The sequence below is a fragment of the Quercus suber genome, unplaced genomic scaffold (genome assembly GCF_002906115.3).
Source record: "Quercus suber isolate HL8 unplaced genomic scaffold, Cork oak 2.0 scaffold_528, whole genome shotgun sequence".
In the NCBI taxonomy this organism is placed as follows: Eukaryota; Viridiplantae; Streptophyta; class Magnoliopsida; order Fagales; family Fagaceae; genus Quercus; species Quercus suber.
The window spans coordinates 482,981-509,545 of record NW_027069977.1 but is presented as its reverse complement, the minus strand read 5'-3'; the positions used below and the strand labels follow the sequence as shown (position 1 = coordinate 509,545).

Here is a 26,565-nt window from a genome sequence, read left to right as displayed (position 1 = left end):
CTGTCTCTCCCTCTGATCTGAGTTTGGATTGAGAATGATGCGTTTGAAGTTTTTGAAATTTGTTTTTGGGTATTTCAGTGCATAGACTTAGAATATTTTTTAATTTTTTTTGTGTTAGAAATCGAGTCTAAGAAACTCGATTTCCATGTGATCGCCACGTGGAAAAATATGCCACATCAGATATGATTAGGCCATAACAATCGAGTCTCAAAGACTCGAGTTATGTGCCAAAATCGAGTTTTTGAAACTCGAGGTGCTAAAAAAAAATATAGTTTGAAAACGTTGACAACTAATTATATTGTTAAGATTTTATGGTTAGTTACCCATTTCGTCCGTAACATCTCGAGCGTCAGAGACTCGAATTCTGCACTCATACCTCGACCCTTTGAGGCTCGGTTTTCATGGTTTGACGTGGCCGGATGCCACGTGGCATCCACATAGATCTCGAGTTTCTGAGACTCGAGATCTACATGGCAGCCACGTGGATGACACATAGATCTCGAGTTTCTGAGACTCGATATCTATGTGGATGCCACGTGGATGCCACGTAGATGCCACGTAGATCTCGAGTCTCAAAAACTCGATTTTTATATGCATTATGTCCAGTCCCATCCGGTCATGTCACTGACAGCCAGCCCTCAGCCTTTTTTTGTTAACTCTAGCTGGCCTGAACATTTCACGTTTTTACTTTATTCTCTGCCAGGACATCTTAAGCCCGTGACTTCTTTATGTCACTTGGCTGAAGCTCCAACAGGAATTGCTTTTCTCTCAACTCATCCTCTCTTACTCTGCATTACTCCTCTCTCAACTCTCATACTCATTCTACAGAGCAGAACAATACTTCCCTCTTAACTCTCATACAAACTGATCATTGTAGTCTCCCTCTCTCCCTCTCACTCTCATACAATCTAGTAGTACATTTGCACATCCTCATGTCAGGTAAGGGTCTCCTCACTCTCTAGTTGGTTGTTTAATGTATGTATAACTGCTTTAGAAAGTTTTGCTTGTATTGAATTTGTCATGACATTTCCTAATAAAAATATTTGTTCGTAGTAACCAGTTAAATATATATATATATATATGTAGCACTTTAAATGTATAATTGTTTTTTTTTTTTTTTTTTTGGAGTTTCCTGGCGTGAACTACTTTATTCTCTGCCAAAACTTAAGCCCGTGACTTCTTTATGTCACTTGGCTAAAGCTCCAACAGGAATTACTTCTCTCTCAACTCATCCTCTCTTACTCTGCATTACTCCTCTCTCAACTCTCATACTCATTCTACAAAGCAGAACAATATTTTTCTCTTAACTCTCATACAAACTGATCGTTGTAGTCTCCCTCTCTCCCTCTCACTCTCATACAATCCAGTAGTGCATTTGCACATCCTCATGTCAGGTAATGGTCTCCTCACTCTCTTGTTGGTTGTTTAATGTATGTATAACTGCTTTAGAAAGTTTTGCTTGTATTGAATTTGTCATGACATTTCCTAATAAAAATATTTGTTCGTAGTAACCAGTTAAATATATATATATATATATATATATATATATATGTAGCACTTTAAATGTATAATTGATTTTTTTTTTTTTTTGGTAATGTTTGATGAACCCCTCTGCTCTATGTTATTTCATTAATACAAAAATATTTTAACTTAACTAAAATTCAATACTTTTTATAAATAGTATAATTATTTGTTTATTTTAGTCAAACGTTATAATAACAACTAATCTAGCAATGAAATTATTAAAAATAATATTTGCTATGTCAAACGTTATAATATGTCTTGTTTATTACTAAATTACTAAAAAAAAATTCATCCAAATATCCATTTTAATACTTTAAAGACAAAAAATATCCCTCTAAGATTCAATTAATTGGTCATTATTATTATAATTATTTTTTGGATCTTTTTCAAATGTTTTCGTAGCTATATGAATACCTTTGTAGTAGATATTTATAATGAAAAAAACATTTATGAATAAATTAGAATTGAGATCCTAAACATGATCTATTAAACATTATCTATATGAATATGTTTCTAGTAGATATTTGTAATTTAGAAGTAAAACCAAGGTTATTAAAATTGAGATCCTAAACAGGACCTAGAAGAGGTCCTTATAGAGTAAATCATAGAATCGAATCGATAATCATAAGATTTTACTTTATGTGAAAAATAAAGTAAAAAATATTAGTAATAATGATATATTTTAAATAATTAATAAGTTGATCAAAGGAAAATGGACATAATGCAACTTTCATGTCCTATTTCTAATAAGTAAAAAAAAATATTACATTTCTTTAACAACTAAATAATCATTAACTTGTTCATTTGGGCAGATTTGATGGAGGGGCTAGAGTTGTATTTTTCTTGGACCCAATTAGAATTAGAGTCTAATATACCTAAAAATTGAAATTATATATGGAATAATGATGTTACATAATTGCACTCATACATTTGCACATCCTCATTACTTTTGTTGTTTGGTTTGATATTTTTATTTATATTTTTGTTAGAGCTTAGTTAAAATTTTGTAATAGGGGTGAGTTTTGTCTTTAGTTTTTTCATTGTTTGAGTACGAAATGATAATGATTGCGCCAGTAGAATTGTATGTGATGTGGGGTGAGTGTATGCAATTGTGGCGTGAGAAGTTGTAATTTTTGTATTTTGAGTAGATAGAAAAAGTTTTGTAATTGATGTTAAATGAAAGAGATAAAATATGTCACTAACATACTATACTTGACTTTTAATAGGTTCACAATCTTTGAAGAATATTGATATAAATGTATACTTCGGTGGACCCCTTGATAATCTTGATGAGATTGATGGAATCCCGTTTAGAGGGCCTGGTATCCAATGCTACTACATGATGCTACGTCGTAAGTTGAAGACGTTGAATGATTTGAAGAGCAAAATCATGGGCGAATTGAATTTGAATCGTGCTTGGTATGATATCAAGATTATTTATCGTTACCCACAAAAGTCCTTCATGAACGGATAAATTACGGGTATATGGCGATCAAAGAAGACAAACATGTAAAGATGATGTTTAATAGGATACAGAAAATGCCCCAAGTAAATGCTGCTGAGTTGTACGTAAGTTTGGAGGCAAGTGCAGAAGTTGAAATGAGGTGGTGCAAGAAACAACTACGTCTTTACAATTACAACCCTAGATGATGGATGCACTACAATGGGAGGGTATACAATGGGTGGGTATACAATGGATTCTTCAATGGGAGGGTATACAATGAATTCTTCAATGGGAGGTTATATGCTCCATTTCAAGATCATGTTGGCAATATTGGTGAAACCCTCCATCCTCAAGAGACACATTTAGAGGAGGAAGACGAAGATGAAGATCATGTTGTGGGCGTTATATGCTCCATTTCAAGTAATGTTGCCAATATTGGTGAAACCCTCCATCCTCAAGAAACACATTTAGAAGAGGAAGACGAAGACGAAGACGAAAATCCTGCTGTGAATGATGGTGAAAATAGTGATGGTGTAGATGAGTTCGAAGAGATGGTTGAGCGAGGCGACTTTGAGATCAATGTAGATGACCACGAAGTCGTTCCGAATTTTGAAGAGGAAAATATGGAGTACCACGATGAAGGTGTTGCAGACGATGATATTGGCATCCACCATGATACAAATACGACCACAACTTACAGACCTCCTGCTGAGTCATCTACGAAAATACTTGGGAAATATGGTTGATCCTTCACGTCTTCAGATACCATTTGTTTCTACTGGGGAGCAACTTCACGCCAGGCCAGTTCACACCAGAAGCAGGCTGCCTGTCAGTGACATGACCGGATGGGACTGGACAGGTGCACATACATCTCGAGTTTCTGACACTCGAGATCCACGTGGGATCCACATAGATCTCGAGTTTTTGAGACTCGAGATCTGTGTGTCATCCACGTGGCTGCCATGCAGATCTCGAGTCTCAGAAACTCGAGATCTATGTGGGTCCCACGTGGCATTAAGCCACGTCAAATGATGAAAATCGACCCTCAAAAAGTCGAGGTCTGAGCGCAAAATTCGAGTTTCTAAGACTTGAGGTGTTAGTAATGTATATTGTTTGCAAACCGGGCCAACTAACTAAATAGTTAGAGAAAAAAAATTACTTACCTATTTCCTCCAATAAACCAAAGATGGTAAATTTGTAAACAATTTAAATTGAGGAATTTAAGAAATTATGGAAAAACATTGGACTTTGGAATATCCAAGAGAAGATTCGACCGTTGTTACCGAGATTAAAGCTGAGTTGTCACTTCTTCATTGATGGACATGATACGAAATACCCTCTTTTTCCTTCTTTCTTTCGGGTTGGGGGATTAGAACCCAAGTTTAGTTTAGTTTAAAAGAAGATGTTCATTATGTCTGTATTTGGTAGCCTACAAATTTATGGTAGGCTTACAATATTTACAAATAGGGTCCATTTAGATACTACTTGTTATCAAAAATTAAAAATTAAAAATACTCTAGCAAAATAATTTTTAAATGTGTAAATAGTATTATGAGACCCAGTTTTAAAATAAAAGATGTATTTTCTGTATTTGCGGGTCTTATAAATAGTGCACGAAACTCACGTAAAAACGCCAGACGCGCACTGAAAAACACCAAACGTGCAATCCAAACGGAGGCGTAGTCCTTTTTGGAAGAGAAATGTTACCTCAATGATATTTTGACAACAAAGTGACAAGCTGCTATTAGTTGTTACAAGTAAACAAAAAAAGTAATTTAAGGTGTAAATTCAAATTTGAATTAATAATAACTTACCACTTAAAATTTATTGTGAAAATATTATAGAAATATCACTTCTCTTTTTGAAAAGTTGGTTGATTTTATGGTGCTAGTGTTTTTAGCCTTATCGAGTGTTGTTCTTTTTGGGAAGTTGGGGTTGGATTTTTAGCATCAGTCATAAATAACTAGGATCAAAACGATGTTCTAACTATATATTCCATTGTTTAAAAATAAATAAAAAGACTACTATATTTAATCAATAATAGTTTACAACTAAAGATTTATTGTAAAAATGTTATAGAGATACTATTTTTCTTCTTGAAAAATTGGTTGGTTTTACGGTGCTAGTGTTTTTAGCCTTATCCTTTTTTTTTTTTTTAGGGAAATTGGGGTTGGTTTTTTAGTGCTAGTGTTTTTAGCATCAGTCATAGATAACTGGGATCAAAAAGATGTTCTGACTATATATCCCATTGTTTAAAAAAAAAAAAAAACACAAAAAAAAGACTATTATATCCCATTCTAATAATATTTCATAACTTGTTTGGTTGTTTCCCTTTGCTTTCTTGGTTTGCTTATGTTTGATTACAACTTATAAATAACATTTTTTCCGTTAAGAAACAATTAATCTCAATAGGATCTTCTAGAAGGTTTGGCTTACTTCTAGTACTTTTTCAAGTGGACATCTTCTTTTGTTTTAAATATATAATAGCAATTTTCCTCAAAAAAAAAAAAAAAAAGCAAGTGGTAGTGAGTTTTAATTTTCACATTTTATTTAGTTAATCGGTGATGTAACAGTTTCTCATTAAAAGAAAATGATATTCAAGTTAAAAAATTACAAGAGATAAGCCAAACCCCTTCTAGAATTCATAATCATGAAGTTCTTAAAATTTCACCATTCATGATAAATGAATGGTTTAGTTTTATAGCATCATCATCTTTAAATGGAAAATCGAAATTCTTGTTTAAATGTGTGCAAAATGCGAAAAGATATCCTGGAGTTTGGATCAATTTCAAACAGATTTCTATACTCACAACTTAATGTATATTTTTCCCTTTTAAATGATGATGACATGATAAAATTGAAACCATTCATTTTACCATGAATTGTTAAGAACTTAAGATTTTAAGAACTCTATGATATGGTTACCTTTGAACTCTAGAGCATCTAAATCCAAGGAAAAAAAAAACACACGCTAGTCCAAAACAAGTAGTTACACAAACTTATAAATAACATTTTTTTCTGTTAAGAAACAATTAATCTCAATAGGATCTTCTAGAAGGTTTGGCTTACTTCCAGTACTTTTTCAACTGGACTTCTTCTTTTGTTTTAAATATATAATAGCAATTTTCCTCAAAAAAAAAAAAAAAACAAGTGGTAGTGAGTTTTAATTTTCACATTTTATTTAGTTAGTCGGTGATGTGACAGTTTCTCATTAAAAGAAAATAAGCTTCAAGTTAAAAAATTACAAGAGATAAGCCAAACCCCTTCTAGAATTCATAACCATGAAGTTCTTAAAATTTCACCATTCATGATAAATGAATGGTTTAGTTTTACCGCATCATCATCTTTAAATGGAAAACAGAAATTCTTGTTTAAATGTGTGCAAAATGCGAAAAGATATCCTGGAGTTTGGATCAATTTCAAACAGATTTCTATACTCACAACTTAATGTATATTTTTCCCTTTTAAATGATGATGACATGATAAAATTGAAACCATTCATTTTACCATGAATTGTTAAGAACTTAAGATTTTAAGAACTCTATGATATGGTTACCTTTGAACTCTAGAGCATCTAAATCCAAGGAAGAAAAAAACACACGCTAGTCCAAAACAAGTAGTTACACAAACCACTACTATAAATATAATAGTTATGCCCATAGCCTTGTAGCTGGATTCGCATCTCCCTTTACACAAAGTAATTCGGGGTCTAAAGGGAAAATGGTTCGAGCTGCGAGGTTAACAGCATATTATAACTATCTCAAAAGAAAAAGTAAAAGTTATGAACAATGCCACACTGAACAATTGATTCACTGTTTCTTCATCATTAGAACATGAGTTTGCTGATAAAATTATGATGATATTTCATTTATAATGTTTGATATGATCGGCTGGTTGGAAGATCAGAGATCAAGATATAGCAGCCTGTCCCTAGCATTCAAGTATTGATGTTGATAAGAGATTACTTATTCACAATTTTATTGTGGTAAGACAATCATAATTGTTATTAAAATTTTAAATTAAAAATAAAATAAAAAAGAAGAAGAAGAAAGAAGACAATCATAAGTAATGTGAAGTCACTACAAGAACCCTCATCATTCAAGATGCTAGGGTCATACTTGGGCAACTATCCACAGTGCAAGCCAAGATGTCCCTGTAATCCCGGGAGATTCTAAAAGAGTCGTAAACTTTTCCATCGTTGCTCTTCTTGTACTCAAACAACAGGTTTGAATGGTCAAATGCTGTAAGTTTTATGAATCCATAGTCGTAGTCTCTGAAGAAACTCCATTTGGTTTGGAGGGTTGTAAATTGTGTAAGGCTTGCTCCTCCGCCACCAGCAACCACATGAATTGTTCCATTCAAGGGGCCCTTATAGTAATGCTTTTCTTCATTTGTGCAAATATTCTGCAAAAAATGGCAATGAATTGTTAGTTTGAAGAAGCTTGAAATTCAATATATTTTCTGACTCAATTAATATTTATTTCACAAGTAGCATGTCCCATGTCTTTTGAAAAGAGAGGCTGCTATATCTGATAGTTAAGGAGTATTTGGATATTTGAGTAAAAAAAAAAAAAAAAAAAAACAGATGTGAGAAGGACAACTATTTCTTGAAAATTTTGCTTCGGGCTTACCTGATTTCTGTTTTCCAATTATGGAATGTTTTTTTTTTGTACAAACTCTAAAGTCATAATGATAACAAATATATAAATTGTGGAGACTGGAGAGTCGTGCAAATTTTGACTTCAAGATTTACTCAGTGCAGAACTGCTGCAATCCTACTATAGTAGAGATGCTTGCCCTAATAGGCTATAGACCATTTTAAGTCAGGTCTATGAAGTATTTGTTCAAAGCATTTATAAGATATTAGAACCAAAAGAGCCAAGGAATCTTAATATACATATAATTCTGTGAAGTGTGAAGTTTGTCATCTTCATGCATTTCTAGAAAAGCCATAGAAATGACTTTCAGATGGAAATCAGATGCAGATTTGCTATCTAAGTAACATCAAGAGAAGCGGAACCCCTTATTTCTAATGTAGCTAATATTACTATTGTTGTCCTTCTTGTTGTTTTTGCTTTTTCTTGGAGATTTTCTGCTTGAGAAAAGCTAATGAAGGATCATTCTTGGAAAAAAGTAATTAGATAAGTCTATTTTCTACTGGCCAGTAACTCGTTAGTTACAAAACATATAATCAACAGTAGCAGGTTATAAACCTGCTATCCAAAATCACATTTCAATGCGACACTATTTGACCTAAAGGCACAATGAAAATGTTGTAGTTTCCTTTGAAACAATTCATATTTACTTACATGTAGGAGAGAGATGTCATAAAAATGATATGGACAAGGAACATCCATGTCATGCAGAAATTTATAAGGATACCTGGTATATGGGGCATGTCCTTTCATAATTATGCACATGGCCATACATAGTGATGTCCACCTTGTATTTCTGCCAGAGCTTTTGTAGGCTCTCCGTCCCCATTGGTTCCTCAAATGATCCTTCATCTGCATAACTGCTCCCAGATGAATAACCAAGTACTTGATGTGCAAGAAAAATTAGCCATGGTTGCTTTTACCTGTCAACTGATTCCAAGCAATGCTCAATGAACTTGTATTGCTCGGTTTGTCATGTTCAGTGTTAGCTATGCAGCAGCAAAACATGCCATAATCGGTGGAGTACCTGGAAAAAATGATATTGTTTAAATGAGTTTCTTGCACATCTAGAAATTAGTCCAAGTATAGAAGTTATATTGTAGGCAACATACAGGGAGATTGATGTACTGATACATTTATTAATAAAACATATAAATACACAACCATTGGTGAATGCCAATCACTTAGCAATCCACTTTTCATATGAAACATAGAGATACAGATGAATGGAAAGCCAATCAAATTCAAAAGGGTGCAAATATTTCTGTACCTGAATTTGGCCCGGTTTTCTGCAGGGACATAAAACATAGTCTCAGCCAACACACCACATTCCCCCCCAAAGTCCATGTTCCCATTGAAGGATCTAGTCCCTGGCCAGTCCCGTTCATGGTTACCACTGCAAGGATTGATCACCAATTGGCATATAAGACAAAATAATTTGATAATAAGACAAAGTACAAGCAGGTATAAGCTCAAATATTATGATGAAACCTCGCAATCATGTTTGGCACAGTTGATGCAATTGGCTCAACCTGTGCAGTAAATTGGTCCCACTGCGAAATGTATCCATTTGCGTAACATATATCTCCAATGTGTAAAACTAAGTCTATGTTCTTTAAGTCTCTAATAAGCTCTTGAGTAGTGTTAAGTGAGCCGCACTGGAAATTGTTATATTCATTGGAACCATCAGCTTCATCCTGCAGAGGAAAGGTTTAAGCAAAATACTCCAGAAACAACGTAGTTAATTGGATAGGGATTCATAATCTTAAACAACAATCCTAAAACTTAAAGCAGCAAATTTTTAATAGAAGGTAAATAGCGATCTTGGAGATCAATATTCTGAGTTTTAGAGAAGGTAATTACTGTGCATTCACAGTGAGAAATTGAATATACTCTGTTAAATTACCGATTGTCCCAAAAACTTAAGCTGTTAGGAAATAGTGAATTTAATCACTTAACTATAATTCTAACATACTCCTTTAAGATCAGGCAGATATTTGTACATTTATATTATAGCAGTATAGTTGAAAAAAAAATTAAGATAAATGAGTATGTTGCTGATGATAAATATAAATTAACTGCATTAACCCACACACAAGAGTCATTGATTAGCTATGGCTGCAATACGGGATTGAATAATTTAGGTGCATGTAAAATTTTCCAACAGAGTTCAAACCTTCCCCATGTCACCAAAAATAACTACATGTTGTAGAGAATTTTGACCAGGATAAGGAGATGCTTTAAACTGATACTGTTGACTCCAAACATATGTACCATTGAACAATTTATGCCCCAGCTTGTAAGTATATCTGTATAATCATCAATTAAAAAATAATTTAAAAAGAACATAGTTGAATGTTGAGTCACTCATAAGTTGAATGGCTGAAAGTGAAATTTTAACAAAGTACCAATCCAATAACTTCTATGGTCGCTATCTTATAGTCAAAACTAATCTAGTGAAAATATTCGTATTTTAAACTCAATCCTTTTGGGACTAAGGGTTGGTTGTTGTTGTTGGAGAGGTGTTGCTGATTAATTAATTAAGCAAAGAAATTTAAGAGCTTGTGGATTGAATTTTCACAAAATTTTGGCAGAAAGGTAAAAACTTAAACTCAAATAAAATTAAACAAATCTTAACATTATGGAGATGTTTTTTTTTTTTTTTTTTTTTGGGGCAAAATTAAAAGAATGTTTTAGAGAATTTCTAGCTGTGTTGGAAGATATTTCATGCAGTTGGGATCCTAACAATACTATCACACTACATACAGGTCAAAGGTATGAACTGAATGAGCAGCACCTATGGCTAATAGTGAACAGGTGAAGAAAGCAAAAAATTGCTACAAAGGTCTTTATATCTGAGTATTACTTTCATACCAGAAATTAGCCCTGTTCTCAGCGGGGACATAAAACATGTTCTCAGCTAACACACTGCACTCTCCTCCTGAATCCATGTTCTGGTAGAAGGATCTAGTTCCTGGCCAGTCACGCTCATGGTTACCACTGCAAAGACATTAAATGATGTCACATAAATCAGAATATGTCTACATGCTTAATGAGCTATTTATGCATATTATGACAAACCTTCCAATCATGTAAGGCTTAGTTGATGCAATTGGCTCAATCTGTGCAGTGAACTGGTCCCACTGTGCAATATAACCCATAGCATAGACTATATCTCCAATGTGGAAGACTATATTAATGTTATTTAAGTCTTCAATAAGCTGCTTAGTAGTGTTCAGAGATGCAGGCTGGAAATCTTCAAATTCAAAGGAACCATAAGCTTCGCCCAGCAAGGTGGACGATTAAACAAAAATCTTGTGAGATCGCATCAAGTAAAATTCGGATATACAGTATGCTGAAAGATGAAAAAGGCCGAAAAAGGCCACACATCCTTAAGAGGGCAAATGTATAAATGAATATTCCTTTACGCAATGTGACATTTGAAAATGTTAACAAAAGTAAAATATAGTTTTGAATTTTAGAGGTTAAGGAAGGGGGATTAAATATTATGTCGGACAATTTCATTAATCTATTTACATGTCCTTACATACATAACAAAATGCTACACTTAATAACCACTGCAACAACATGCATACATCAGATGGTATTGAAGTCCCTAGTCATTATAAATGGGGAAATGGGCTTTATTCATATGCACATACAGTCTTCCAAGAGAGTTCACACCTTTCTGATTCTCAAAAAAAAGAAAAAGAGTTCACACCTTTCCCATGTCTCCAAATATGATCACACGTTGCAAAGAATTTTGACCAGGATAAGGAGATGCTCTAAACCAGTATTCTTGACTCCAAATACATGTACCATTAAACAACCTATGCCCCAGCTTGTATGTATACCTGAATAATCAATAAGAAGAATCGGAAGTTAAAGTAGCAAGCAAATCAAACAGAAGAGGGCTAAAATTTTAGCACGTGCAAGTCCAATAATTCAAGGTTCATTCTATTACAATTGAATCCATGTAGTTAAAATGGTTAACATTTGGGAACAAAATACTTTGTAAGAGACCATATATAAAACTCATTAGGCTAATTTACAATGGAAAGACAGAAAGATACAAAGTTCAGTTCTAATTAGCCTATTAAAAATTTCACTTTATGGTTGTTTTTCCCACCTCCTAGCTTTCGCGGTGCTTCCAACAAAGTAACCAGAAACAACATAATATGAGAAAATAAATTATAAAATACCCTTTGTTGGGCCACAACTCCTTCAAAAAACTGGTGCGTATGTATCCAGGGTTAAGCCATCCTACTGTCCTTGCTGGTGCAGCTGTATGGATAGATGGCTAAGATAAATTCATCTATTTTCCAAAAATAACCAGGAGGAAAAGTCTGGGAGATTTTAACATATGAAAAAAAAAAAGTAATATTACAAGAGATCCATAACAGAAATTTCCTTGCAGGAATTACATTTACTTATACTTTAATTTTTCTTTCTTTTTATGACTAAATCTGTGATGTATCAGACTCCAGTGTACACTGATGTCATTGAGTTCCTATCACAAATCAAGTTTCTGGAATTCCATTACCAAGATTACAGTGGTTTGCCTACCCAAGGTTATTCTCTTTCAAAAAACCAACAGATCTATCTGAAAAGAAAAAATTTAAAGGTATAAATGAAATTACGCACCACACAAGGTGTTCCAATCAAAAGTAAAGTGTCCCAGCAGGGGATCTCACTTGGGCTCCTCCTTTTGGACCCCATTCTACAAAAGGCTCTGCTTCATCAATTCTGAATCCACTTGTCCATTTTACAATCATCTAAAGATCATGTGAACATTATACATTATTTCCTTGAGATGCTGTAAGCCACGCCCCACTCCCCACTAAAAAATATTAATATTAAGACCTAGTGTAACAGTTTGTGAACAAATGAATAGCTATGTAATGGCAAGAAATACAGGTATAGCAAGAAAAGTTTGCTGCATTGTAGTTCCATACACAGACAAGTAGAGGACCTTGTCATTCAGCTTATAGAAAGTAAAAGCTTTGAGATAAAAATCAATACAGATATTGAACTTACTTCATTCCAAACTTTTCCTTGTGCTAGGCGTGGATAGACTGGAGCATTTGGATTTACAAAAGCTACCTTGTTTGACACCGCCACTAGCTTTGGCTGTTATGAAAAATTGATAAACAAATAAATAAATTGTTAACACAATCAAATGCAGAGGTCTTGGATAAAGAAAATGCTAAAGTTACTATCAATTTTATGGGAAATAATCATCAGTTTTTACTGGCCATAATTCATTTGCTGCATTTTTTTGCCTTAGTACAGATAGATGGTGTAGAATACAAGGCATTAACTTGATTGTCTTGAGAAAATTAAACACACTCGTAAAAGCATTATTATAACTAAGTGAAATATATTAAACAACTGATAAAGAGAAAGGTAGAAAAACAAGAATGTTCTAAAGCTCCATTCCCATTTTAAAATTAATTAAATTACATACCAAGAAATGATAAATAACAATTTAACAATAAGAATCGAACTAATGAAGCATAAGAAGAAGAGAATACCTCTAAACAAATACATTATTTGGTGACTACCTGAGTATCAAACATAGAGTAAAAATAATCAAAATTAATTTAGAAGATGTATCACACTCAAAAGACACAATCTACAGGGATTAGGACAAGATATCATAATATCTTTCAAAGTACCAAGCTAAATGTTGTAATAATTAACATACCTAACTCACAAATAAGTTTACAGAACATGAGATGCCGCATGGTTTTAACATAGATTCTAAGAACACTTTAACCTCAAATATGCTAGTAGAGAAAGGAGTGGTATAAATACGTGTAGATATTATAGAAACTTAATTCCCAAATTAAACCCTCAATCTTTTTTGAGAGCCATCATCCAAATCATCTGGTAATGGACCTGATATCAAGAGTCATTATTTGAAAATCTAGTGCCATATTTGAGTTTTGAAAATTTGCTTTTCATGCAGTATTAGATCTGGCCACCATCCTGTTGAAGCATGTGTTGTTAAAACATCCAACAAAGAGTCTTCTTCCTTCTGTAGACTTTGCAACAAAAGCGCGACACTCCATTTGGTATCTCTCTTCCAAATTCCATCTGCAATTGAAATAATTTGTTAATCCTTGATAGGCCTACCTTCTGTTATGAAGTCTGATTTTACAAGCAACATCACAGCTAAGCTTTCTATCTAATAAGACTGCCTTAACTAGTATAGCATCATGCAGTATTTTCCAGATAAAAAGTGAAACTTTGCAGAAATTTTAACTTTCCACAATATTTTCTAGACTTCACTGTTAACATTATTAGTTCTAGCACTGTTACTGTCATCATCACCTCCCATTCTTAAATACCTCATTCCCACATGCCAGAACACTATCCTTGTGGTAGTAAAAAAGTCAAGTACCTTAGAAACAAAATTATTTTGTTTTATAAATGTAAGGCTCCTCTCAACTGGCAGGAGATCCTATGGATAGGTTAAAATAGAACGAAAATAGAATCTTAGAAGTCAAAAATCACAAGCAGTGAATGTCCGTGGACATCAAGTGATTTTCCTGTTCAAGTCCTTAAAAAAATAAAAAATAAAAGTAAATAATTCATTAAAAAGCAGGGGTGTGGAACCCATGTACATGATGTCCACATATTACAGTTATTAGCCACAAACCAATAAAATGCCTAATAAGCTTCATCTTAAAAACAAAGTCCCCCAAAACTACACCAGTAGACAACCATAATAATACAATATATTAAAAAATAAAAAACTAAAGGCTCAATCCAAATGAAAAATATACAAATAAATATTAAAACAACATTGGTCTTTCTATAAACAATTATTGTGAATGTTGAAATTACACCAGGCACATTGATAGATCACTTTTAACATTGTTATTGGCCTTTATTTCTTCAATGAAAATACATTGTGTGTGGGTGAAAGTCAAATTACTGTGTAGCACCTCCAAACTGGCGGCCATTATATGTGTTGCTTGACATTTGGATTTTTCCCAAGAATACAGTCACGATGAGCAGGAAAGCTGCACTCTGCACAGTAGTAGAACCATTGCTTGGGATCTCGTTCTTCTTCACAGATATCACAGTAATATTCACTGGAGTCATCTTCAGGAGTATAACAGAGGTTGAAGGGATGTTCATGTTGGTTGTACCATGTGGCTTGTGGTAGTGTAGCACATTTTAAGTCTAGAACAAATTCACAAGTGGAACAACGGAATACAAAATAGTTTTCAAAATTACAACTACTACACTTTTGTAGAGAGTTTGTCCTGGAGAAGTAAAGACGATGCTCATGACAGGCAAGAGTGAGGGTGTCTGATAATAAAATACATTGAACATTGTAATTATACTTGCATTTTTGACAGTTGTATTTTAAGCCGTTGCACCTCTGGCCACAGGCAACACAGAAAAAAGAAGCTTGTTGATAACTGAGGGTGAGAGGGTGTAAATCAAGTGGGTGTCGTTTTATTTTGGGTAATTTAGAACAAGATTTATGAAGAAAGAAGTTACATGAGGTACAACTGTAAAATGGAGAGAGAGTGGATTGTACGCACCCGTTGCATTTTGTGTTATTTGGAATCTCATCAGTAAGCTTCAAATCATGCTTGTGACTGAAGTGTTTGATTTCTGTGGCTATTTGAGTTCCATCCTCCCCCAAAGTGGTTTTTATGACTTTGCAAATTTCTGAGTCAAAGGATTGATGGAGCTCTGGATCTTCAGATTTTGACTCGGTGGACTGCTCCTCTTTAAGTTCCTGCAAATTTATGTACTCCTGATTCCAGTGGAGCATAGCACAATAGAGGTGAGCAGCAAAATCGCATCTTGAGCAATAGTAAAGGCAGAGTGTATCCACTTTTCGAACACAGAGTAGGCAAATTGGAGAGTCGGATTGATGGACTTCAAGAGAAGGGGTGAGGTGGAGAGGGTGGTTGTGACGATAAACTTTCAGTCTACGTGGGCAAGCAGCACAACGGGAATGTATACCGAAATCGCATTGGGCACAAAGGTAGGGCAGATTGCCTTCTTTGCCACAGAAGTCGCAAGTGAACTTCAACAGCTTCCAAGTGCGGGTCAATTGGTGGTCATGGACTTCAGTTTGGATGGTGAGTGATAAAGAAGAACATCTGATGTGAATGTTGAAGTTGCAACGGTAACAACAATAACAGTATTCATTACTCTTTTCTCCGCAGACGTCACATTTGCTAAATCTGTCATATTCTTCTTTGTTGTTATCACGGTATATAAATCTGTCGAAAAGAATAAGAGGATGATTTGGGTGTGAGGGATGGTGCAACCCAAGGGGTAGTCCTGCACATGATTTATGGTGGAGGTAACCTCTGCATTCTTTACAACTGTAGCTAGGACCAAATACTGGTTCGAAGCACCCATAACAAAGATCTCCACTTCTCTCGTCTTCATTAAAGACCAACGGATGCTGCCAATGCCGCCAATGTTGAAGCTCCATCGTCTGGACAACATCAAATTTGGTTAGAAAATAATGACAGTGCAAAACAAACTGAGAAAGAGAGAGATGCACATGAGATGTTTGATTGAAGGCTGGTAGCATTTGTTTTCTGACTAATTATCATCAAGTCACATGGAACAATTAGTAAAGTTTTGTATAAAGAGTAAAGACCAATACCAAATAGACAATCTGGCACTTCTCCACTAAGCTTAGACGCTAATGCTCTCGCTGGCTGGGCTTGCTCAAATTTGATTTGGAAATCCAATTTTTAATGTCAGCTTGTGAGATTAGATAGTAAAGTTTTGTATAAAGAGTAAAGACCAATACCAAATAGACAATCTGGCACTTCTCCACTAAGCTTAGACGCTAATGCTCTCGCTGGCTGGGCTTGCTCAAATTTGATTTGGAAATCCAATTTTTAATGTCAGCTTGTGAGATTAGAGGTGAGGATTCTGGGATTTTAAGAAAGATAGGAGATATTTGGGAGCTAGATGACGCTGATGAGTTTGGACTTGTTTGGAAGGATCTAGAACACTCTCCCTACATTGAGTTTACAGGTCGTTTAGAATTAGTAGAGTGAATTTGGGCCTGAGAATGTGGGTGGGCTTATGAATTTTCAACCAAGGCTGTTTTTTTTTTTTCAAACTTAACCAAGGCTGTTAATAGAAGAAAATTTGAATATTTGATAAGCACCATGTATAAGTTATTATTTACATTATAAAATGAGTTATAATTTATTAGGTTCCTTGTTTCAAATATCTGAATGAGTTATAATTTGAAGTTCTCCACTCTCCATGTAAAATAATGATAATAATAATAATAATAAAACAAGAAAGCTAAGAAAAAACGAGAAAGACATTATGCTTCTACAAAAGTTTCAACTATAATTGATCTCCCATTTCTTGTGACTAAAAAAAAAACTTAGATTTAATTGTAGAAGGCATTGACAACTAAATGTTGTGAAATTTTGCATATGATAAACCTATGATAGATATTTAATAAGATTGTGATTCTACAATATATCTCACAAAAATATATTGTTAATTCAAGTAAAAATTAACAACTAAATAAGCCTAAAAGTTTACTACATTTAACATCTATATGACAAATTTTAAGCAAGCAAATCAACATACTATAAAAAATAAAAATAAAAATAAAAAAACACACACACACACGCACACATCTATATAAACAAATTTGCAAAAGCAACTATCTATACTTACATAAAGAAGAATTCAATTTAGTCTTCAAAACACACCTAGGAAAGCTTCCAAATTAGCCTAAATTTCTATTTTTTTTTAGAGCTAAGTTTGTGTGAAGTTCATCTATTACTTCTTCTATATATAGGATCATTATGCCACTATGCCAAAAATACCTTCCCCAACAAAAAAGAAAGTAAAACAAAGAAAGAGCATAAGAAGCAAACACATACACAAGTATTGATTCTTGCTTGTTTAGATTTATATACCTAAGGCATTTATACTTACTTGAATAGATTTATATACCTTTCTTTCTCTTTAATTTTGCTTCAAAACACACCTATGGAAACTTCCAAGTTAGTCTCAATTTCAATCTTGTTAAGCTAATTCCATGTGGAGTTCATTCATAACTTCTAGTTCTACCATCAGTATGTCATTGTGCCAAAAATGCCTTCTCCAACAAAAGAAAGTGAAACAAAGAAAAAACATAAGAAGCAAACAAGTAGACAAGTCATTGATTCTTGTTTGCTTAGATTTTTATATCTAAGGCATTTATGTTTCTTTATTAGGTTTATATACCTTTCTTTCTCTTTTATTTTATCTTTTTTCCACCATTCTTTTCCTAAACATGTCCATACTATCGATTTATTCTCGAATTCATTCATTAATGAAATTTATTTAGACATCTCTATCTAGATTATATATACATATAATTCTATTTCATCTGTGATATTTGGATTATAACTTTTTTAGGTAAAATATATTCAAAATTGTAATTTAAAATTTCTAATATTGATTTATATTGTTTATGTTAACAAGAAAGGTAATTCAAAAAATCTATGCTGTTTTATTATTTAAATTATGAACAATCCAAAGTCGAAGTTCAATCTCTATGAAAGAATGCACCATTTATAAATTCTACCAACATCACAATTGTCATACTCTCAATCAATCCACCATGATTACACTCTTGGACAAAAAATACATTTATTCTTGGGGATCCAAACATTTTAAATTGTCAAACTTTACATTTATGTTTTGGATTTAATTTTGCAACAAGTATATCAGTGCCTCCCTAATTTACTTAATTTTATAGGAATCTTCTAAAATTATTTATATAGTTGATATTACTTTGAACCCTTAATTTTGACGTTCTAATTTCACCACTAACTACTTTTCATACTGACATTGTCACCACCACTACCACTATCATCATTGTTAATACTTTTACAACTGCCACCACCATCTCCATTTCCACCACTTGTTAACACCATTAAATGAAAATTCAGAGATATTAGAGTAAAAGAAACAGAAAAGATCAAGCAAGATACTCCAACTTGCAAAATAAACTTGATCATATGCTTTTCTTTTTCTCACTCATTACATTTTCTCTTTCTATATCTTATTAGTTTAATGTCTCCCTTCATTGAAAATAATCAATGAAGATGTCATTGATTCTTGCTTGCATAGATTTATATACCTAAGGCATCTATGCTTACTAGATTAGATTTATATACATTTCTTTCTCTTTTATTTGCCTTTAAAACACACCTAGGGAAGCTTCCAAGCTAATCTCAATTTCAATTTTGTTAAGCTAAGTTCATGTGTAGTTAATTTATAACTTCTACTATACATATGATCGTTATGCCATTGTATTAAAAATACCTTCTCTAACATAAAAGAAAGTGAAATAAAGAAAAAATATAAGAAGCAAACACGTAGACAAGACACTGATTCTTGCTTGCTTAAATTTATATGCCTAGGGCATTTATGTTGTTTTATTAGATTTATACTAGTATGTAACCCATGCTTACGAATAGATATGATGAATTGTAGTGGTGCTATTGATGATAGTTAGAGTTATTAAACATATAGGACATAGTTCAACTAGGATATTTGGAGGTATACTAAAATAGTTTTTCTTTGCAATTTTCATGATATTGGTTACGTCAAGTTTCTCATTACATTGTTATTACGTATATAATTTTGAAAATCACTATTAGATACTACATATACAATATTAATTCACAATTATTGTCTATGAAATTCTATTAAATACAACACAAAATAAAATAATAAATTGGTCAAATAGTACCTCCTAAATTAAATGGGGATGGGTACATAAGATCGTTTAGCTCCATTATAGTTTGTTACGTTCAATATCTTCGCATATCAAATATCTTAATAGAAATAAATAAAAAATATGTTCATTAGTTTAGTGAAAAAATAACAGCAAAAATATAAACAATTTAATTTGTATGAAAAGTTAACAAAAGCAAAATCTAATTTTGATTCTAATTCAATTTTCTCTAAACTTTTGTTTAAAAAAGCATATATGTGTGTGTGTGTGTGCACGCATATTACCTAGTTAGTAATGGACAATACATAATCATGGTATATTACATAAATGACTTATAAATTTGAATTGTTTTTAGTTATACACAAAAAAAAAAAAAAGGCTCATAAATATAAAATCATTCAAACTCTCTCTTCCTCTAATTTTATATATAGAGATAGATATATGATTAGGTTTTTTATGGTTTATTTGTATTGGACTCCTCGTTTTCTATACTAAATTAACTTATTTGACATAAAAAATGAAAAAAAAAAAAAAAAAAACTTAGATTAGATAGGACACGTAACATGAAATTAAACTCTAATTGAAATTCAATTTTTACACTGAATTAACTCACTTGACACAAAAGTTTAAAAACTTAAATTAGATGGGACACTTGGCACAAAATTAGACTCTAATTGAATTCTAATTTGAAATCTAATTAGATTTTCTCTAAGTTTTACCTATATATATATATATACACCTTTCTTTCTCTTTAATTTTATCTTTTTTTTCCCATGTTTAGACTTTATGCTAACTTTTCATCTTTCTTTCCCCCACCCCCCTTTCTATTCCTAAACTTGTCCATACTAATGTTTGTTGAGGTCCAAAATATCACAAGTATAAATCTAAAACTAAAGGGGCCCTCAAAAGTAGGCAAGGCCCAATCCGCTAACTAAGGCCCACTTAAAATGAGTAAGAGGAAGCCCAAACCCATGGATGGGCAAGCTTTGGGGCCTTAAAATGGAAGGAAAAGGAAAAAGGAAGCTCAGCCCAGCCTTTGTAATGAGAGTTTTCTGGGGAGCCCAGAAAAGGACTAAACTAGGATACCTTGGGACTGCAAGAGCTGTGGGATCTTCGGGAAATGCAGGAAGGGATTAGCTGGGACTTTGACAGCTCAAGGGAGTATGCTCATGGACACAATGAACAAAGATAAGCATGTTTAGACTTTATGCTAACTTTTCATCTTTCTTTCCCCCACCTCCCTTTCTATTCCTAAACTTGTCCATACTAATGTTTGTTGAGGTCCAAAATATCATAGTATATATCTAAAACTAAAGGGGCCCTCAAAAGTAGGCAAGGCCCAATCCGCCTGCTAAGGCCCACTTAAAATGAGTAAGAGGAAGCCCAAACCCATGGATGGCCAAGCTTTAGGGCCTTAAAAGGGAAGGAAAAGGAAAAAGGAAGCTCATCCCAGCCTTTGTAATGAGAGTTTTCTAGGGAGCCCAGAAAAGGATTGAACCAGGATACCTTGGGACTGCAAGAGCCATGCGATCCTCGGGAAATGCAGGAAGGGATTAGCTGGGACTTGGATAGCTCAAGGGAGCATACTCATGGACACAAGAAACGAAGATAGGCATGTCCCATCAGCCACCTATGGCTCAGGAAAAAGGCTGATGACTTAGGAATCAGCACTTCATGAAAAAGAAGTTTGGTACCTCGGGGAATGCAGGAAGGCGAACTATGAAGGAAGGTGGCTGGAGATCTTTCAGCTTAATAGGGACTAATTTACCCATTTATAGAAAATGACAAAAAGTGAAGCAGCCAAAATATGGGTCTGAAAAGGAGCATCAAGAAGCTTTGGGTAGAGAGGATTGAATGTCAACCCTTAGGACCCCCCCAAAAGAAGAAGGTCAGCTGAGGGCTTTTTGGGGCGAAACCATAAAAGGAGAACATGGTGAGAAAATGAGGAAGGAACTAGCTACCAATGTTGTTGACACAACATTGGTTCTAGTACCTAGGGCAGCAAATTGAGAGAATCAGTGGTACACCAAAAACCTTAGGAAGGTACTATAAAAGGGGGAGAAGTCATTAGCAAAAACCATTCAGTAATAAGGAATCAAAACAAAAAGATCCTTTAAAAAACTTCTTTAAAATTCAAAAAATGAGAAAATAGGGAAAACACTATGAGGGATCTCGAGACAGGCACTAGAGGATACATTTGGATTCAAAGGAATTTAAACCTCACAAGTCTTAGAAGCCTACAAAGAACTATCTAAGTCTGTAACTTTTGAACTTATTTGGACCTTGTGACATATCCTAGGGGAAAAAGGACCCAATGTACTAAAACTAAAAAAAATAATGAAATACCATTTATCTTTCTGAGGATCCCTGGCGTCTTATTTACCTTTTGTATTATTCCTTTACTGTTCCTTACTGTACAATACGTATATATTTTGTATGTATGTATGAATGTGTATGTGTTATAGGATCTCTGTTTTGTGCACAACTTGGTTTGTAATCAGCTCAACATAGCTGCGGTGAACCAAGCCTAGTCTACCAAACCACAAGTATAAGGCACAGATTCCTTTCTTCTACTTGGGCCTAGGTGCTGTCTAAAAAAAGAACCCACAACGTTTTATTCTCTAATTCATTAATTAATGAGATTTCTTTACACATCTCTATCTAGATTATATACACATATTATTTTATCTCATTTGTTATATTTGGATTACAACTTTTTTTAAGGTAGAAGATACTCAAAACTGTAATTTAAAATTTTCTAATATTGATTTCCTTTATTTATGTTAACAATAAAGGTAATTAAAAAATTTTGAGTTGTTTTATGATTTAGATTTTGAAGAAACCAAATTCGAAGTTCAATCTCTACGAAGGAATGCATTATTTATAAATTCTACCAACATTATAATTGTCATACTATTACGTATTAACCAATCCACCTTGACCACACTCTTGGACAAAAAATACATATATGCTTGGGGATCCAAAAATTTTAAATTGTAGTATATTGGTATCTCACAAACTTTTTTTTTTTTTTAAGAAGAAACTTTCTTAATTTCATATGAATCTTCTAAATTTATTTATATATTTGTTATTACTTTGAGCCCCTAATTTTGACATTCTAGTTTCACCGCTAATTACTATTTATATTGCCGTTGTCACCACCACTACCACCATCATTACTGTTAATGCTTTTGCCACTGCCATCACCATCCCCATTTCCACCACCTGTTAACACTTAACACTATTATGTGAAAATTCAGAGGCATTGGAGTAAAGAAAAAGAACCACCTGTTAGCACTATTATGTGAAAATTCAGAGACATTGGAGTAAAGAGAGAGAAGATAAAGTAACATACTAATTTGCTAAATAAACTTAACCATAGGCTTTTCCTTCTCTCATTCGTTACATTTCTCTTTCTATATCTTATTGGATTAATGTTTCCCTTCAATGAAGAGATTATTTTTTTTGTGATTATTTCTTGATTTTTAAGAAAAAAATAAATTACACTAAGAAGTCAAGTGAATTTTAGAAAATATATTTTCTTATTGTAAAAGCGATTATCCTAAAGTTATATTTCATGTGTCCCAATCCATTGCTCTACATGTTTACATGAAAAAAAAAATATATATATATATATATATATAAATGCAAAACTGGCCCTCTAAGTTTCTTCAGATTTCATTTCAGTTCTCTAACTTTACTTTTGTTCATTTCAGTCCTCTAACTTTCAAGTTTATTCAATTAAGGCTTTTCCATCAACTTTTATTATATGTTGTGGTTAATTTTTCAATTTTATAAATTTTTCTTCAAAATTTTTAAATTAAAAAAAATTCAATTAATGAAACTCACCACAACACTAATAACCCAAAGCCATAAGTTGTCTCCTATGAATAACAAACTGCTTTTATGTTGATCAAACACACAAAAACACAATTCATAACTCATAAGACAAGAACTACAAACAAAGTGATGCATAAAAGCAATGATACTATCACACTCACTTTTTATTTCCACTTTTTCATATTTTCTAGTTTTTAAATGTGAATATTTTCATTATTTTGTTCTTTTTTTTTTTTTTATTTATAAATAGTAGATGTATGAAAATATTTTCTGAATAATAATAAAAAAAAAACCATAAGAAAACCAAAATTAGTTTAAATCACCCAACTACCCCTAAACTCAATCAAACCAACCTTACCAAATCTAAAACAACGTGTTTTAATTTGAAGCTAATGCCAACAATAAGATAATGATTTAGGTTAAACCTAAAAAGGAAAAACTATAAAGAAAATAAAGAAAAGGATGAAAGAGAGTTTCAGTCAAGGTTAAGACAATAGGAGGAAAATAGAAAAAGAAGGGAGAAAAAAAAAGCAATAAAGACTAAGAAAATAGATTTTTGAAAAAGGAGGTTTAATGGGTTAAATATAAATATTCAAGCTATGGTTATCAATCCCATAACAGTTATAGAAAATAAATGCTAAATAATCTTATGATGGTTAAAAACCTTGCTTCATGTGACAAATAGTCACCACCAATTAGTCTCTAACACACACTGCCTCAATTTTATGGGTTTTGAAAATTATTTTGCTTATTCAAACATGGATAGTTACCATCATATGGGAATAGGATATTCATCCTTCTGAAAATGGATTCAATGATGCTTGAATTTCTTCTAGTGTTCGCCCCTTGGTCTCAGATGCCAACTTTGCTACGAACAGAACAGTTAAGCCACATACTTGAGAATATGAAGAATGTTCTTGATAAAAAGTAAACATAAATTTAAAACTAAAGTGATCATATTGCAGTTTGTACCCAATATAACAACTCTATGAAGAGATAAGACAGGTTTGGTTCCTGCTGGCTCCAATCCATTAGAAAGTTAAAAGCATATGATATAATCTAAGAACCTAACCAGCTAACCAATGTCACAACTCACAAGGCTATCTGCTGAGCCCTTCATGTTTATGGGAAATATCTGAGACGGAAACCACTACATTCAGTCAACCATAAGCCTTCATGGCCATTATTTGACAATAAAAGATGGTGTTTCAAGTCTGATAAGGTAAATCTACCTCTAACATTATAACCCAAGGAATTCCTCCCATGCCTAATGAGAAAGATCCTATGTACACCTGATTGCCGAACCAAACAGATAAATTTAACTTAACCAACCTTTAAACACTAAGAATTTGGTTCAAACCAACAGTAGCCATGTAACCTTTCAACAAGCACCAAACATTTGACATTAGGAAGTGAAGCTATGATAATATATTTACTCACTACAGATTGATTCTTAAAACAATGACATAGTTGTTTCTGATCACTTATGATCATCTAAATTCACTTTTTTGTAAGAGCAACTACAAAGTGAGTAATTATGATGCGCCAAAATTATTTTAATTTCCTAATATAAACTTCTTTTCAGGTAATGTTAGAGGTTATTATGTATGTAACATCAACATGAATGTTTGGAACTGCAAAAAACAAAGAGATAGGATTCAAAACCTTTGAGAACGCTATGGCAAGCCACCCTGCCAGGCAGAATATCTCTGAAAAGCCCATTGTCTGCCTTGCAAAACGACCAACAAATTGAAAAACTGGTGATCTGTGGAGTTTGAAACTTAAAAAACAACTAGTGATAATTCTAGGGTGAAGTACTTACACCTCTTCTACCTATGCAATCTGCTATTTTGCCACTCACTATTGCACCTACCATTGCTCCAATTGTCAATATTGAACCAATAAGTGAGTACTGCATTATAACCAAAAGATGTTTAGAATCTCGTATACAAAAATGTGTAAGGCAAGCAAATGAGAAATAACCAAACAATGCAACAAAGTGGACATTGCATAAAGCAATTTGATTCACTTCACTTCATTAAGAAAGCTCTAACAATGGAGCACTATATAGTTTATACCCACCTCTGCCACTGCAAGACCCAGGTCATCCATGATTCCAGTCTGAGCAACAGAGCAAGTGATGAGTATCTCACCTACAAAATCAATTATACATCATTTTCAGTTCAGTAGTCAGCATATCAAACGTCTAGGCATCCCACATAGAGATACCCATACCATATTGTCTTATTCTGTTATTCTCTCCAATGTTACAAAAGACTAAGCCTCACAAATCTACACCCCAATCATTTAGATGCATTTGTATGTAAAATCCCTACGAATATTTGGTGATTCAACTAAAATATGTTCTATCATGGCCTAGTAGGCTAGCTCTAGTAGTATAGAAAACATTGTGACACTTCAAACTGAAGTGAAGATACAGAAATTAATAATTCTTCAAGCTTTAATAATTCCAATGATTTGTGCTACAATAGTTTCTCTCCATTTCAAATGTATCTAGTTAGATATCATAGAATTTGGTACTCATCATAAACACACCAAAATCTTTGTAGACCATGGACCATGTGGACTACAGAGCGTGTGGACCACTCTATGCTAAACTAAAGTACAATGACACAAACATGAAAGCAACCAAAGTGCTAAGCACAACCACACCTCTGGCTGAGGAAGATCCACTCTGCCTCTCACCACCATCATCACAACCAGTAGTGTTGGCACAAACATGGTCACCACTACTAGTACCACTGCCATAAACTTGATGGTGTTCATCTTTGGCAACTAGAGTAGTTGATAGATCTCCTTCTTCAATGCTTTCTCTTCCCATATCGTACTTCTCTTTGGATGGCAAAGAAATGGCAATATGGCATGCATGTATGAATTAGAAGGGAGACTTCAATTTGTGTCACAAAGAGAGGAAGGAAGGAAGGAAGGAATAGAGAGAGACAGAGAGTAGAGAAGAAGTGTTGAGGGGGACCCACTTGTGGTTCGTCATGGACACTTTTGTTGGTATTTATTAAGAGAAATTCTAGGACCACAAATTATTCTACAACTCTAACATGACTCACCATTTTTTCTTTACCAATTACCATCTGTCACGTCACAGTTGTGGCAAGAAATTGTGAAAAATAATGTGGTCCTAAACTTTTCCATTTATTAAATTTTTTCTTGAATGTTTTGCTATCTTTGTCCTTGTCCTCTCTATTTGATATAGATAACTGACAGTTTAAAAACAATTTTTAATCTTAATTATTGAAAAAAAAAGTTTTAAAAATTAAAAGAAATAAAAATATTTGTGAGAGAAAATACTAATTTTATTATATCTATTAAAAAAA

At 33.3% G+C, this 26,565-nt stretch overlaps 2 protein-coding genes and 1 pseudogene across 5 annotated transcripts; all 3 read right to left on the bottom strand.

Moving 5' to 3' along the window:
- Positions 1-6,918: 6,918 nt before the first annotated feature.
- LOC112033277 (probable inactive purple acid phosphatase 1) lies at positions 6,919-13,172 on the bottom strand (annotated as a pseudogene).
- Positions 13,173-13,290: 118 nt separating this feature from the next.
- Positions 13,291-16,385, bottom strand: LOC136063444 (protein VACUOLELESS GAMETOPHYTES-like). Of its 3 annotated transcripts, none has more exons than XM_065763852.1 (3): positions 16,274-16,385; positions 15,186-16,099; positions 13,291-13,722 (listed from the first exon to the last, which is right to left on the bottom strand). In XM_065763852.1, the coding sequence occupies exons 2-3, from the start codon at positions 16,094-16,096 to the stop codon at positions 13,587-13,589; spliced, it is 1,047 nt and encodes a 348-aa protein (XP_065619924.1). In that variant the 5' UTR covers positions 16,097-16,099; positions 16,274-16,385; the 3' UTR covers positions 13,291-13,586. The 3 variants fall into 3 exon arrangements, with proteins under 3 accessions (XP_065619924.1, XP_065619923.1, XP_065619922.1); XM_065763851.1 differs by having other exon boundaries at positions 13,626-13,722; positions 14,577-16,099; XM_065763850.1 differs by lacking the exon at positions 13,291-13,722 and having other exon boundaries at positions 13,739-16,099.
- A 7,082-nt stretch (positions 16,386-23,467) lies between these two features.
- Positions 23,468-25,447, bottom strand: LOC112033533 (sugar transporter ERD6-like 5). Of its 2 annotated transcripts, XM_065763868.1 has the most exons (4): positions 25,298-25,447; positions 25,038-25,127; positions 24,881-24,940; positions 23,468-24,083 (listed from the first exon to the last, which is right to left on the bottom strand). In XM_065763868.1, the coding sequence occupies exons 1-4, from the start codon at positions 25,325-25,327 to the stop codon at positions 24,048-24,050; spliced, it is 216 nt and encodes a 71-aa protein (XP_065619940.1). In that variant the 5' UTR covers positions 25,328-25,447; the 3' UTR covers positions 23,468-24,047. The 2 variants fall into 2 exon arrangements, with proteins under 2 accessions (XP_065619940.1, XP_023922076.1); XM_024066308.2 differs by having other exon boundaries at positions 23,468-24,940.
- Positions 25,448-26,565: the final 1,118 nt, after the last annotated feature.

Coding starts and splice junctions, on each gene's coding strand:
- LOC136063444 (XM_065763851.1), bottom strand. CDS start 16,096: ATGGAGCTTCAACATTGGCGGCATTGGCAGCATCCGTTGGTCTTTAAT.
- LOC112033533 (XM_024066308.2), bottom strand. CDS start 25,327: ATGGATGACCTGGGTCTTGCAGTGGCAGAG. Junction 25,128..25,297: donor TGGGTCTTGCAGTGGCAGAG/GTGGGTATAAAC, acceptor GTTATAATGCAG/TACTCACTTATTGGTTCAAT. Junction 24,941..25,037: donor ATTGCATAGGTAGAAGAGGT/GTAAGTACTTCA, acceptor TTTGCAAGGCAG/ACAATGGGCTTTTCAGAGAT.